This window comes from Thamnophis sirtalis, unplaced genomic scaffold (genome assembly GCF_051295495.1).
Source record: "Thamnophis sirtalis isolate CommonGarterSnake01/CBP01778 unplaced genomic scaffold, rThaSir2_p1.2 scaffold_11, whole genome shotgun sequence".
NCBI classification, from domain to species: domain Eukaryota; kingdom Metazoa; phylum Chordata; class Lepidosauria; order Squamata; family Natricidae; genus Thamnophis; species Thamnophis sirtalis.
The window spans coordinates 58,549,996-58,566,744 of NW_028261391.1; the positions used below are offsets into that span (position 1 = coordinate 58,549,996).

General features: G+C 36.3%; 1 protein-coding gene across 1 annotated transcript in view; it reads right to left on the reverse strand.

Moving 5' to 3' along the window:
• Window positions 1-16,749, reverse strand: part of PDZD8 (PDZ domain containing 8) — a 46,426-nt gene that overhangs the window by 25,042 nt on the left and 4,635 nt on the right. Inside the window, exons 2-3 of the mRNA XM_087725875.1 lie at window positions 10,161-10,283; window positions 6,121-6,223 (exon numbers count right to left, since the gene is read on the reverse strand). Coding sequence (XP_087582001.1) covers window positions 6,121-6,223; window positions 10,161-10,283 — 226 coding nt within the window. The remainder of the gene's footprint in view (window positions 1-6,120; window positions 6,224-10,160; window positions 10,284-16,749) is intronic.

Sequence of the window (16,749 nt, forward strand, 5' to 3'; positions counted from 1 at the left end):
CTCTATCAGTGGCTCCCAAGCTCCATTTTCGGCTGCAATGGCCTTCTGCAACCCTCTGTCAGCAAAAACAGAGCTCAGGAGGGCCCGGTCCTTTGCTGTTTCCTGGATCCAGCCCACGGGCTTTCAGTTTGACACCCCTGGTGTACAGCTTCTGATCTAGTCAAAACATAGCCATGAATGGGAAGGGGGGAGGAGGAAGCAGACTTAAATTATATAGCAAACATGTAACTATAGCAAACATGTAAGAGCCAAGGTGGCGCAGTGGTTAAATGCAGCACTGCAGGCTACTGCTAGATCAGCAGGTCAGCGGTTCAAATCTCACCGGCTCAGGGTTGACTCAGCCTTCCATCCTTCCGAGGTGGGTAAAATGAGGACCCAGATTGTTGGGGGCAATATGCTGACTCTCTGTAAACCGCTTAGAGAGGCCTGAAAGGCCTATGAAGCGGTATATAAGTCTACTGCTATTGCTATTGCTATATATGAACCATGTAGAGAAAATTACAAATGTTCTTGAAACAGATATGCCATATCGACAACTGACATTTGAAGCAATATATTGGATTGGTTTAATAATCCTGAATCAATTGTAATCCTACAATCAATTATGTACCAATATACTGTAGGTGATGTGAGAAGATTAAAAGTGTCACCACTGTTCATTGCTGTGACTAAGCTGCCTAATTTATCTTCACTAATAAAATAAAAAATGAAAATGCCAACCCAAAGTGGGCTAGTATTTTTCTCAAAGAGCTTGAACACACAAGATAAAAATACATTTAAATCTTTACACAAAATTACTGAACAGATCCAGACATTTTTAAACAATTTGATATCTTGACAAAAGGTATTTCTACTGCGGGTTTTGCCGTTAATATTACATTGACTACAATTTATTGATTTCAGTGAATTAAACAATTTGTGAATATTTTAGATACACAGCTTAAAGTTTAGCATTGCTGAAAGACTTGTCACCAATAGATGAGGTTTCACCAGTATGGTGAATACAGGGTTCTCCACCTCCCCCAACATGATATTCATCAGATATTCCCAAACTGCAGACTTTTAACTTTTGCTCTCTCTCAAATACTGTACTTCAAATTTTTTCAACATCATATGCTAAAAGTCAGTATAGGGTCAAATAAACAGGGAAAGTCAATATAATATAGGGTCAAATAAACAGGGAATTCCATGATTAAAATGAAGTGTATCATAGGAATGCCTGCCTGATCAGCATGACATATAAAATTCAACTCAGTAATAATGGTTGTTGAAATAATTTAGGAGCATTTTATTGTAGCCAAATTTTTTTAGATTAAACCATTAGTAAATCTGAGGGGTAAAACTCCTGTCAGTACCTGTTCGTCCACCAGTTCTTCAGTTATCTGAGAACCAAAAATTGTTCAAAATATATAGTTCATTTTTAGCAAAGCAAAAATATGATGTATCTTCATTGGGTTTTTTTCAGTAAATTGAACCAGAACTATGTAATCAGTGGTTTTCACTACAATCAAATGCTCAAACTGGGTCTCTAATTTTTTTTAGATTAAAGGGATGTAGGACGTGACATTTTACTATGCTTTTCTCCATTATTTCAAGGATTCATTTACTTATAGCAGAGGCTGTAAAAGAATGTTGTGAAAGGATTACAAGAAAATATAAAGATTATGCTTTGGCAAGCTTGTGAATTTGTCTAAAGGTGGAAGGTGGTTCTTTGACTCTGGAGAAGACTTTCTAGCTGAAACATAAAAACTGTTCTGCTGAAAGAAGCATCTTTATACAATATATTTTTGAAGACGAAATTCTAACCTAACTTCCAGAATTACTATCATCTATCATTTTCTTTCTTGGAATTTCCCCCCTTAATTTTCATTTAAAAAACAAGCTAATAAACATATTTTAAATTACAACGTTAACAATATAACGTAGTCTTAAAATAAGCATAAAGGGAGCAGAAAAGAGAAGAAAAATTTATTATAAACAGAAAAAAACATAGAAAATTAATTCAAACAATGATACACATTAACGCTCAATCACTAATTTAGTGGGGAGTTCTATATTATATAACTCCTATCTCATAAAATGTCTTTGTGATTTTTTTAAAAATCTCCCTTACCAGAATACAATGTTTCTCAACCTTAACAATTTTAAGATGTGTGGACTTCAACTTCCAGAATTCCCTAGCCAGCTTTTTTGAGAGTTGAAGTTTACATGTCTTAAAGTTGCTAAGGTTGAGAGGCACTGAATTCAATGATAAATGAGTCCTAAATTCCAGATTCCACACATTAGAGACATAGCCAAGAGGACCATATTCATGCACAGTCTTATTAACAATCTTACTAATATCACCCCCATATGTGGCAATAATAGAACATGTGCAAATCATGAGCTAATTTTCAAGCTGTTTCTTGGTGATAACAACCAATATTATTAAACATCCTCAAAGGTACCCAAAGTACACGGAACATGTTTTTGTTTAATCTTATTTTCAGACCATAGGAAATTAATTTCATGTTATTTAAAGCAACTTTCCATTCCTTTATCAAGATAGGACATTCAAACTCATTACTCCAGAAGTAAAATAAAAAACAGTATTAATACCCTTCAATTTCTTTAACAAAAAATTACTTGCACAGAAGCTACAGTTTGTTCCTCTATAACAGGCCTGTCAAACTGGTGGCCTCTGGGGTGGATGCATCATATGCAGGCCATGACCACCCCGACTCAGCGAAGGCAAAAATGTTGTGATACATCATGTGACGCAATCGAGTTTGACACCTGTGCTCTATAACAGTGTTTTTCAACCTTGGCAACTTGAAGATGTCCGGACTTCAACTCCCAGAATTCCCCAGCCAGCGAATGCTGGCTGGGGAATTCTGGGAGTTGAAGTCCGGACATCTTCAAGTTGCCAAGGTTGAAAAACACTGCTCTATAACATCCAGTCATGGTAGAATCTCAGAAACAGCAAGGGAATATGGAAAAATAGAAGTAATCAGAAATACTTGTATTAAATAAAACTTCTAAGAATCATTCTGGGAATAAACAGAATTCATTTTTAACTTTACAAAATGTTTTCAAACAAAAATCTCAAGATTGAGTTGATCCAAAGTAATATTATGAAAGGCTCAGTTTACCCAATAAATAGATTTACCCAGAATTTTTAACTAAAAGTATTGTGCTATAATGTAATATTTCCAGAAGTAAAAGGAATGCTGATAACCTGGGAAAAATTACAGAGCAGAACTCTGGCAAAGCAAAAGGAAGTATGCCTTAGAAAGAAACTCCATTCATGGAACAATTGCTTCATTGTTCTTTCAAAATTCTGTTGTCTTAGTCCTGCCCCATTACCTCATACCCTAATGACTTCATCAGGCACATGATGTATTTATATCCAATGAAATGCTTGACTGCGCTAGCCAATCACATGCATTCTATTGTCCGTAAAGTCTACAAAAGGAGACTGTAACTCTTCCATTCTTTAAGCTGATCTTTGCCTCCTCTGGTGTCAAAGCAATTAATGTAATATGTCCTGGTGTCCGGTTTAATGAATATTATAATGAATATAGTAGGAATGAAGTACTTCCTACTATAATTTCAATCGGTTTAATATTAACTATTAAATTGAGTGTAAAGAAAAAACTGATTTCTGAAATTTCTTAATCCAGTTACTGGCCAAAGCAAGGATAAATGCCCATTGAAGCTTAAAAGTATGAAAAACAAAATTGATCTTTTCCAAAATTTGAACCTTTTGCAGTCTCAACACTTTCAATCCTACTGAATTATTCAACACTTCCAATCAGCTGAATTATTTTTAAATCCTGCATTGACCATCAATGTGCAAGAAATGATTTCCACTGAACACTTTTTGGAAGTTGTATTGTTGGACGCTGATGCCATCTTACAAGGATGAAGAAAGTAATATAAGCCTTGGCAGCAGTATAAAATGGTGTTTTAAAATAGATTCCAGGTGGCAGTCATTATGATCTCTACATGATTCATTGCACAATTTTCTAATTGAAGAAATGTGATTATGGGACCAGTCACCTTGGAAAGAGAAATAAATGCTTTGGGCAAGGTTTAACATTCTAAAAGCTGTATTTGATGTTTGTATTATTTTTAACATGATGAAGTTGTTCACTTTAGAATAATCAAATAAACATTTCTGAAAAAGGAATTCTAGTTTAGTTTGGACCATGTAGGAAATATATCTGAATGCTCTTTAGCATCAGAGAATCACCATTCCCCTTTTATTCCTTCTGAAGGCTCATCTCCAAAAGTATCAAATATTAACAGTATGGAGAGCATATCAAAAAAGTTATGAAGAAAAAAACCTCTCTTGCTCTTAGACTAGTTCAACAGATCTTTCTGAAATTAAGTGGGAATCACCTGAAAGTTCATTACTCATACAATCAAAAAAGGGGGGAAGACTCAACATTGGGGTTACAACTCATGCCCAATTCAATATTCCTTGTCCCAGTGAAAGTGATGGCAACATTAAGACTTCCTTTGCTAAAAATCCTATTTGTCATACAATAGGTATCCAATGCAAATTACTTACTTTTGCTTGTATGAACAGAGATCTCAGCTAAGTAACAGGATAAAATAGGGGATCCAATTGGTGTTTTCTGTCAAGTGCAGTGATATTGTGGAAGAAATTCTAAGAATATCTTAGTATAGAGGGATGAGCCCATTAAATGGCTTGTGTGAGGTTCTGTCACCGGGGTGGGGTGATTTTAATATATATATCTATATATATATATATCTATATATATAATTAATATAAATATAAATATAAATATATATTAATTTATTGTATTACTTCTTTTATTAGTTTTCTTGCTTTTATATGGGGTTTTATATTCTGTACACCACCTTGAATTGCCATGTGTAAATAGGTAGCAATATAAATTCCCTAAATAAATAAATAAGTTTAAAATCTTAATTCTTCTTTTCTTCCCTATCACTTTCATTCACTAATGCATAAAAATAGCAATACTGCCACCTACTGTTCAAAAGTATGCAATTATTACATGGCGTGAGAATAAGAAAATGCTACACTTTTAAGTTATGGTTCTCAAAAAGGAAGTGTGGCATATCTTTATTTATTTCTTAGATTTAGGTACCACCCATCTTACTCTCAGAGTGAGTGTTGCCAATCATATGCCATCAGTAGCAGCAACTAAGAAAATAACTAATTTTTAAAGATTGGGATACAATAAAGACAAAAATAAGTTTTAAGAGTTATAAAACTTATATACAAAAAAAAAAAAAACCTAAGGAAAAAACCTAGAGAAGCAACGTATAACTAAGGAGAAATTTCCTGACAGTTAGAACAATTAACCAGTGGAACAAGTTACCTCCAGAAGTTTGAATTCTCCAACACTGGATGTTTTAAAGAAGAGATTGGACAACCATTTGTCTGAAACAGTATAGGGTTTCATGCCTGAGCAGAAGACTAGAAGACTTCCAAAGTGCCTTCCAAACCTGCTATGCTATGCTACGCTATGCTATACTATTGTTTGGAGCAGCCATTAAACAGAATGGAAAACCACTGCTTTCTCACCCCCATCCTGGGAAACAGCCCATTGTTCAAGTAATGTAATTTAATTTATACCCCACCTTTATTTTATTTTTAAGTCAAGGTGGCATACGTAATGTTCTCTCCTCCTACTTTCCCCACAACAATCCTGTGAGGTAGGCTGGGCTGAGAGAGAATAGTTGACTCTGATCCCAAGGGGAATAGGTACATGAAGCAATTGGTACCTAAATATACGGAAAGAATATAAGGAATCTGCTTTCTAGGAAGTGACTGGTCCAAGAGATAATGAGCCAAATTTACACTGGAAACATTTAAAGTTCATACTGTAAGATCAGTGTTTCCCAACCTTGGCAATCTGAAGATGTCCGGACTTCAACTCCCAGAATTCCCCAGCCAGCATTCGCTGGCTGGGGAATTCTGGGAGTTGAAGTCCGGACATCTTCAGATTGCCAAGGTTGGGAAACACTGCTGTAAGATTATGTATCAAACATAGCATGTTACATATTATATAGTATATTGCATTACATACAATATATCAAATATCACAGCTGTATGAAACTGAAATAGTGGAAACTGTGGCTTACCGTCTTGATGAAAGTCCTTTCTTTGTCTTCCCAAAATTTGTCACTCAATTCAATTGTGCAGTGAATATTTATTTCTCTCTCGTAGGAACCAAAAATAAATAATCTGAAATTCAAACATGTAATTATTACATTACCATTAATTGCTTACAGCTGCTACATTTTCTTTAGCAATTTATTTATAGTGCACTATTTCAGGATATCAGAAGTTTAAAAAAAGAATTTGCACCCTCTAGTGGAAACAGGTAGCAAATGAAAGCAAAGACACAATTTCAACATTTTTCGTATACAGTAGGTAATATATGAACTGAAGTAGGTAACGAGTGTAAACTGGGCATTATTGCAAAGTAAGTAGTGATAAAAACTGTGGCTGAAAACTAATTTTAATTAAATATATATTAGTGAAATCATTCTAAAGGGAAAATATTCTTCTTTTCTGACAGGACTAACAGGGATCGGTCACCATAACTTTTAACTACTTCTGAAAATATGTCCATTATGAAATGTAGCTGCCACCTAATTGGAGTAGCCTTTTAACCGATATTTTAAATATATATATTCAGTATAGCTTGTGTGTGGAGATTCTGCATTTTAAAGGAATATTTGTAGTTCTACTCAACTATTATTTTATATTTTAACTGCCAAATAAAATAAGAAAAACAGGTTAGATTAAAGATCAAGGAAGTCTTACTTGTCTCCTCTGTTACATTGTTCTGAATTATATATAGGAAATACATTTTAAAACATGTTTATGTTGGCTAGTTTTTCTGTATTAACCAATAGGTTTGATTACTTACATCAGTGTTTCCCAACCTTGGCAATCTGAAGATGTCCGGACTTCAACTCCCAGAATTCCCCAGCCGTCCGGACATCTTCAGATTGCCAAGGTTGGGAAACACTGACTTACATGCTATCAAGCCAGTATTGACTCAGTGGCTACAAAGATAGATTTTCTCCATGATGAATTTGTCTCTAATCTGGTTCTACATTTCTTCTAATGGAACACCTATGACTAGTGTAAACTGACCATCCTTCACCTGAAAGGTTGTGTGATTGTCTTCTTCTCTTTCCTTTCACTTTTCCAAGGGGTAGTATACTTCTCCAGAGACCTAGGTCTTCATATTAGACCTTCATATTCAAAGTAGAATAATTTGAACTTGGTTATTGATGCCTCGGGTAAGAACTCTGAGTTGATTTGTCTGACGATCCCTTAGTTTGTTATCTTGGCTATCCAAAACATTCTCAGGATTTTAAACAACGACGTTCAAAAATGTCAAAACTTTATTCTGCTTCTCCAAAGTCCCACTTTCACTTGCTGCCTGCATACTTTTGATCTTTATAGGCGTGGAGACATCACTGCATCTGAGTATCTCTTCCAAGTCCTTGCTACTTTACCAAGTGTTAATCTGCATCACATTTCTTACATACTGGCTATATTTTAATGCTTACAGCTGATGCTAAAATGCAGAAGTTATCCACTATTTCAATATCTTCACTGACAGTTCTAAAGTTGGTTGTTGGACCTGCTTTCATTAATTTAATTTTCTTTATGTTTAGCCTAATTCCCATTTTTTTTCCATTTTGCTCCTTGACTTTCATTACTAGAGCTTGCAAATCATTCACACTCTTAGCTATCACTACCCAAAATACATAAGGTTTTTCTTTAGTTTCCTGAGCTTTTTATCTTGCATCTGATAAGTTAACCCAAGAGATATTTTTTTGACAAAGAGAGAAAAGTCTGTCTTGCCTATCACCCTCATATCCTACATAAACTGGATTGTTTACTACCATTATCAACTGTTACCTTCCCACTAATGATGACTCAGCAGTGAGTCCACCAAGTTATACCACAGGGAAAAACAGGAAGCAGGATTACACCATTACTTCAGCTACTAAAGAGATCAGAAATGTGAAATTTTCTTCTTAGCTATTTCCCGTGCCAATTTGTTTTGATAAGAGCAGCAGCTTCTGATTGCTTTATAGTTATTACTTAACTGTTTTTGCATTCCAGCTGGACATTCTAATATCAGTAATAAATTGCATATTATTTCCCAAACATTCTTGTTTTCTTTTCCTTCCTCTCCTTTATGATTTTCAGCTTTGACTTATTGCTTTGCAGGCCACTTTGAGAATCTATCCGGCTCAAAGGAGAGATTACAAATGTCTTATTTTAGTTTTGTTATATTTATTTATTGCTATATTAATATTCCATCATTTTTCCAAGAGATTCATACACATCCGCATCAGTCCTTAGCTAAAACACAGGACATGCTATGGAACTGAATGTCTCCGTCCTATAGTTGATCCACTTCAGAATTCCTGAAAGATAACCATTCAGCTGTCTCAAGTCTTCAAACTCACTACATCATGTGGCAGCCTGTTTCACAGGTTGACAGTTTGTACTGCCAGGAAATTAGTCATGATGGTTATAGTGAACTTCCTTGTGCTTTTAACTTTCTGGTTTTGCTTTGCCTTCTGGGCCACAGATAATACATCCTTACCCTTTTCTATGACAACCATTCAGATGTTTGATACTGTTATCACAGCTCCACTCACTTGAATTTTATATGCAGATCCTTTAAACATTTCTCATAGAGATAGGCTTCCAAAACTTTCACTACCTTGGTGGCTCTTGTTGAACTTGCTCCGTTTTCTCACTATTGGTTTTTGAACTGTGGTGCCCAGAACTGGACATATGGAGCAATTCTGATCTCTTAAATTAGCCCTGTGCTCTTAATATACCCAAAGGAGCATCTGTCTTTTTTGAGCTGCAACACCCTGCTAGCTTGTGTTTAACAAGTTGCTAACGAAGACACCCAATTTCTTTTCCCCCACACTATGGTACTGCCAAACTAGGTATCACCATTCAATATTTGTGCTATATATTTTTCCTACCCAGATGCTGAACTTACATTATTCCTTTTGGAATTTTATTCTGTTCATTTTTGCTTACTGCTCAAATCCATCTAAATCTTAAGTGTCCTCTCCTATCTAAAGTATAGTTATCACAGGAACTCTGTCCTATTTACTAATGAAAACTTTCTGTCAGTAAAATAAACCGGGATACAAATCCTTAACTTGAAAAATCGAGACTCTAACCTTAACTCTTTCTTAATCTTGCTTACCCAGTCACTTAAGTTTAAGTTTAAGTTTTATTTTATTATGGGTCTTTGGGAGGTAATTGGCAGCAGGCGGTCTCTCAAGTACCCAGATCCAATACTATTCCCTAAAAGGGACTCAGGGCGGCAAACAACTTAAATGGAAAGGGGAAACATACAAGTGCAAAATAGACATTTAAAATGACCAACAACCACACCTGTCGAGAGGGGAAGGGAGCTCATCAACCCCAGGCCTGCCGACACAGCCAGGTTTTAACGGCTTTTCGGAAAGCAGGGAGAGAGGTGAGGGTCCGAATCTCCACGGGGAGTTCGTTCCAAAGGGCCGGAGCTGCCACAGAGAAGGCCCTCCCCCGGGTCGTAGCCAGATGGCATTGGCTGGTGGACGGAACCCGGAGGAGGCCGACCCTGTGCGATCTAATGGGTCTTTGGGAGGTAATTGGCAGCAGGCGGTCTCTCAAGTACCCAGATCCAATACCATGAAGGGCTTTATAAGTAATAACTAGCACCTTGAAGCGTATCCGGAGACCAATTGGGAGCCAGTGCAGCTCGCGGAGGATAGGTGTAACATGGGTGTATCGAGGTACACCCACAATCGCTCGTGCGGCCGCATTCTGGACCAGTTGAAGTCTCCGATTGCTCTTCAAGGGCTGCCCCATGTAGAGCGCATTGCAGTAGTCGAGTCTTGAGGTCACGAGGGCGTGAGTGACTGTCACGAGGGCATGAGTGACTGTTGCGAGTGCCTCCCGGTTCAGGTAGGGACGCAACTGGTGCACCAGGCGAACGTGGGCAAATGCCCCCCTGGTCACAGCTGACAAATGATGTTCTAAAGTCAGCTGTGGGTCCAGGAGGACTCCCAAGTTGCGAGCCCTGTCTGACTTTAAGACACAAACAAAATCAATATTATAAGAAGTGCCAAGAACATACCTTGAGCATTCCATTAAAGAAATTTTCAGTCTTCCTTCCGTTAGTGAGAAACCTTGTACACTGAGGTTCCGGTCTCTATACTCTTCAGGTGGCACAACTTGAAATGGAAAAAATGGTTTGAACCTAATCAAAAGATAAGCGCATATTATTTATTTAGAAATGTGACGTTAGCAATTCATTCTGTTGTCACAAGATTCTGACAGAAAGTATCTATAACCCCAGAAATGAAATAATCATTATCATCATGGCTAGGTATGGAGTATGCATTGCAATTGTTGTTGCATCCAAAAGTACAACTAGTTTGTGTGCATGTAATTATTTCACATTTCCAGTAATACTATTTGTGATCACATTTAAGGATTTATTTCCTAAAAGACTTGAAAAAATATCCATGTGTTTACTTTTATGATAGAAAATTATAAGCATTTATTCAAAGTACCTATAACACTTATGGTAAATCTATGCTAGAAAAATATGGAAAACTTAAATGGCAACCTCCACAGGAGCGAGTAGGCAAGATGTAATAAACCGGCAAAAGCAGTGTTGCAATCCAAATTCTACCTTTAAAAAAAACATGCCCAAAAGGATAAAAATGATGGCACAACAGATTTTCTTCATTCTGATGAAAGGAGCAAGATCTTGCCAACACTGAATTTAAGTATCCTGTAACTTATAAAAGAACTGTATAAATAACTGATTGAATTTTGTTTTATGCACTGGTTTCTGAAGGCCAAATTATTCCAGGTTGTTCACTAACTTAAGAAAGCTAGAAGGCGCCTGATTTCTACGCTCAATATCCATTTTCATGTTAAGGTAAAGTCTCCTTTAAGTTGATTGTTACTCCTGATGACTTAATGGACATGAAAATGGTTCCCCATTGCATTCTTCCAGGATGTTCCTGGTGCTATTGTAGGAAAAAATAAGGTGTTGTTTAGGAGACTTAACATCACACTCCTTAAATTATCTTCCCAGGGACTTGAGAAGTGATGATAGTTAGATGCTGCCACTAGCTGGGTGTTTTTATATGGTGTTTTTTTTTTTTTTTTTTTAAAGAGGGTATGTCTTCAAATGTAACTTGACTTCTCGTGACTGCCTAGACAAGTCCCGGCAGTTTTCTTGGCACATTTTCAGTAGTGATTTTTACATTAGCAGTACAAGTAATACTTGACTTACAACCACAATTGGGTTGAAAATCTTAATCACTGAGTAAGATGGTCATTAAATGAGACAATCTTCATGTGGCTGCTTTGCTCAAGAACAGTAATTCCAGCACTTTAAACACGATCTCTTATTATGCAATGTTCTGAAAAATAAAAATGTTCCCCTATTGAGTTAAATTATTTCTATTTTTGTTTTTGTATTACATTATTCATTTGCATAAGGTTTACCTAGTTTGTCCTAGATAGATCTTAGTAATTACAAAGCACATTTTACCTTTTAGAGAAATTATGAAGATAATTTTCAAAATTGCAAAGATGACAAACCAACTATGCTAATTTACCTTGCAAATGTTCTTTAATAAGGGAATATTTGATCATTCATTACAGTTTACATATCTAGAAAACAGAATCTGTCCAGTGGTGAACAGAGTTCTTAAGTTCCTTAACAATAAGAATGTTGCATGCCACTATGCTAGCAAATCAGACACTGCTACTACTTTGCAACACAATGCCAATACCTCATGTGGTCCAAGACATGTATTTTCTCATGTATGAGAAAATATGTACACTGCATATTTACCATAATGCTGCGCTACATAACGTCTCACCAAGCCAAGAGAAAAAATGGGAAGTTACCTTTCCATGGCCACTCACACTAGCCTGATGTCAACCAGAATGGTGCAGCCTTGCAATCCTGCCTGCTAAATTGGATAAGGAGCAGGCCTATGTGCCAGTATTCCTTGGCCATTACTCTTACCCAATCAAAACCAAAGCCCATGAGAATTTGGTTCTGTTCTGTCTGAGTAAAATATACCATAGGAAATGAAAGAGAAAAAAGAAAAATAATTTGCAAAATATACAAAAATACCCTGATAATGATACTAAATTTGCTTACTGAAGTCTTAGAGAGATGATAACAGTTAACATTGTGTTGAGAATCTGATGGAAGGTAATCAATTACATATTTTTGTTATATTACACATTGAACAGTGTATATAGAGAGTTATATTCTGTGTTTAGTGTATTATAAGAAACTTCCTGATTTGCATTCTTACTATTTGTTAGCATATAGTTAGCTGGGACTGTAAAATAAAATTCCAACTAATTCTCAAGAGTTGTTTTTTGAATGAAATTTTGTTTTAAAGACTCAGCATCACAACTCCAGAACTCTGCATGCTCTTTCCAGAAAATTCACTTGTACACAGAAAATAAAAATAGAATTTTATAGACAAAACTTAAAAAATGTCCTGTATCCACCAAAGAACATGCATATTCCAATGTCATCTGAAATAACAAATAGGTGTGCCAATTGTGCACATAAGATTATCAAGTACCTTAACACCTGCTCTAACAGATAATTAAAAATAAACTGTTCTGAGCAAGTAATTATGAGGACTACAAGATCTCATTCTCATATCACGTTATAAATATTACTGAATCCATGTAGTGACCCTATCTTCTAAACACATACACAAAAATACTGCAGAGTTTTAGGAATGAAAAATAAATAGATAGTAGCAGAATCCAATGTCATCTGTCACTAGTGTTAAGAAAGTAACATCCATAAGGAAGTAGCATTTATCATGAGGTTACACAGAAAAAAAGGAATAATTATATACAAAAGCATAAATTATTGATTAACAGTTTAAAGTGCATACCAAAATGGATGTATAACTTGGTGCCCTGAGTATATATACATGCAAACTTTTAAAAATATAATTTTATTAAAGATTTTAGCAAAATCTAATATAAACTAAAATAGAAAAAATGAAAGGTTCAGACAAAAAATAAAAAAGTAGAAAACAGAAAGAAAAAAGAATAAATAAGGTAAAAATATATTAAAAAATGACTTCTGATGTTCACCACAAAAAGGATAAATAATTTTAGTAACTCTTCACTCCCTTTTAGTTTGCAACCAATTATCTCTTCATCCCATACCCCAAGTCTTATCTACTGGTAGTCCTTCATTCATCCATTTGTTTAAGGACCATTTTAAGTTAACATGGATCTGAAAAAAGAGAGTTAAGACTGGTCCTTGCACATATGACTGTTACAGCAGCCCTGCATTGACATGATCAAAATTTGGGAGCTTGGCAACCCGCATGTACCGTATTTTTCCGAGTATAAGATGCACCTTTTCCCCCAAAAAAGAAACTGAAAATCTGGGTGCGTCTTATACACTGAGTACAGCATTTGTTTGCCTCCTAAAACCCTGCCCTTTCACCCAAATGGCTTGTAGGAGGATTTCAGAGAGCTCCTGGGGACTGGGGAGGGCAGAAATGAGTAAAAAATGGGCTGTTTTTTGCTCAATTTTGCCTCCCTCCCAGCTCCCAGGAGCACTCTATAAGCTTCCTAATGCCCTTTTTTGGACAAAAAATGGGCCCGTTTTTGCAAAAAATGGGCCATTTTTTGCTCTACAAGCGTCCTAAGGGCTATTCATGCCCTTTTTTTGGAAAAAAGGGCCCATTTTTGCAAAAAATGGGCCATTTTTTTGGAGGTTTGCAGAGTGCAATAACTTTTTTTTAAATTTGTCTCTTCAAAATCTTGAAGCATCTTATACTCCGGTGCGTCTTAGACTCCGAAAAATATGGGTATTTATGATGATTGCAGCATCTCAGGGTCACATATTTGCCAGTTGTGATCTTTCCAGGGTGCCTTCTGACAAGCAAAATCAATAGAGGAAACTGGATTTGCTTAATGAATGCAGTAATTTGTTTAACGACTGCAGCAAAAAAAGCAGGCACAACTCATTTAACAACCACATTGCTCAGTGATGAAGGTTCCAGTGTCAATTGTGGTTGTAAGTCGAGGACTACCTACATAAACAAATGCATAAAGCATAATATTTTCAGTCCTGGTGTCATCTGAAAGTCTATTAACAACGTAACATATCTTATTTTAACTTTGATATTTTAACCTTGATAACCTTATATTTCTTCCTTTTCTAAATAGTCTTAATCTTTAGTCAATTCAAATAATCTTGTAGAACTTGATTTCTTTTCTGTCTCTTCTAATAAGATTCTTTAAAGCTTTAACAAGCCTCTTTGTAAATCCAGTATAACAAAAATTACTCAGATAGTTTGCTACAACTGGTCCAGAACACAATTCTGTGAGCAGTTATAGGCATTTCCTACTTCACCTATGTAAAATCTCTACTCTGCAAGCTGCACAAGTTACAGTAATGTCCAAGTGCAATTCAAAGGGTTGATTGTTACCTTCAACATCTTTAGGACCTAGTTAACTTCAGGAGCATATTTCCTCTAATTCTCTCCTCCCAACAGAAAGATTTCATATAATACAGGTGGTATGGTCTAAGATGTAAAGCATTGCCATCTTGCAGGACCTAAGAGACCCACCATCTCTTAGTATATAAAATGAGAGCAAACCTCACTCCCTACTAGAACTAATGATGTTACCTCATTTGATAATGAATGTTTGCAAGAAAACTACCAAGCTCCGAGAACACCGAGGACCATGAAGACACAGCATCATTGTAGCTCTATCTGCCCTATAGCAGATATAGCATTTTCCCTGAATTCTTTAAAACTGACTTTGCTGAACTGTTGCAAGGCTGCAAAAACCTACTCATGAGGCACTGTGGGCTAATCTGCTCTCGGATAGCATACTTTAGCATTTGATTGTGAAAATTTTTCTCCAGTACTGCACTGTACTTGTTAGGGCTAGTTGGTCGCTGTGCTTATTATTTTATGCTGTTATTTTAGCCCCAATATACAACTTACTGAGAATTACTCTGATGACTGATGTGGCATTTAAGTTGCTAAAATAAACTTATTAAAACAAATATTTTAATTAAAATGAACTACCAATTTTATTTTATTAATCTACACGGAGGCGACCTATTCCCTCTCTTATGAATTTATTACAAATACTGTTCTTAAATCCAGAGATACAGAACAGGTAGTTCTCCAGATGTTATTAAACTACAGCTTCTACCATTCCCCTCATCATCACTCATCAGGGGTGGGTTGCTAATCCCGTTCCAACCGGTTCGTTCCAACCGGTTCGGTTGGAACAGGGCCGGCAGCATCCTCATGCACGCGCACAGTTCACGCATGCGTCTTAGCGCCTGCGCGATGCTCCAGCTGCTCGCAGAGACTCGCGCAAGGCTGTATGTGCCATGTGCCTGCATGGAAGCGCAGAAGCCTTGAAAGACCGGTAAGGAACGCGGGTGGGCGGGTGGGCCCTTTGCCGTTCCTGGAAGTTACTTACTTCCGGGTTCGCCGACCAACGGGTTCGTGGGGACCGCTGCGAACCGGTTGAAACCCACTCCTGTCACTCATGCTAGCAAGAGCTCTGGAACATTGTGTGTGTTCAACATCTGGAGTGTGACAAGTTCCCCACTTTAGTGTATTCTAGTTTTCAGTTGCTACTGTACTGTTACAAAAATACTGCAAAGATCTTCTACTCAGAAAAGCTAGATATTATCCAGCCCCACTTACCTATTTAAGAACATTTGTATGCCTGGCAGATCAAATAATGAATCATAAAAGCTTTAACCCAACAATATGTACAGTATAATAGCCTTCATAACCAAACCCCTAGGCAGCAAAATACATTGTGCATGGTCTTAATCTCCTTCCTGAAAGATATTAGGGAGGGAGACATTTTAATCTGGGGGGGAATCTGTTCCATAGGATTAGGTCAGCCATGAAACCGTCCTGCTTTTATTCTGTGTGATTTCTAAGGGAAAGAAATTAGGAGCATACCTTGGGGAAAGGAGTGGATTTTTAATATTAGCCACCTGGAATCACCCGTCCATGAGTTGGGCAGCCATATAGATTTGTATTAGAAATAAATAAATAATAAATTCCTTCCCAGTTAGAATATGCAAAGTAGCCTTCCACTTTTGAGCATACTTGGTTAAAGAGCCACTTGGACTGCCTACAAAATTGTCATAGTTAATCAAGCAGGTTTTCTTCTTCTTTTACATATACACAGAATATTTGTAAAACCTACATTTCTATTATTAAAAGAGGATTTCTTTGTATTTATTGAAATTGGGCAATCACCACAAATGCTATTCAAGTAAGAATTATGTTTGAATATACAAGATTTGATTCTGGATTAAAGGATTAATCTTTAGAAGAAAAAAAAATGCAGAAATACTTTTAACATTTTGAAAAGAATTCACAAGACCTGTGCAAACATATTAGAGGAAAAGTTGAATGTTAACTTTGCTATGTTAGTTCCAATTCAAAAAATATAAAATTTTACACTGGTCCAATTAAAATGTAATATTCTAAAGCCTTTTCCTGCTCAAGAGTGTTACAAACTCTTTAACTTGTCTAGCAATCCGTAACTGCATATAGAAAAGAACTCCCACCAAAGATAAGTGAAAAGTAGGTTTCACTTTTGTCAAAGCGACATCAGTTAACCCATAAGTTTTATGTTTTGTTCAGAGATGCGTG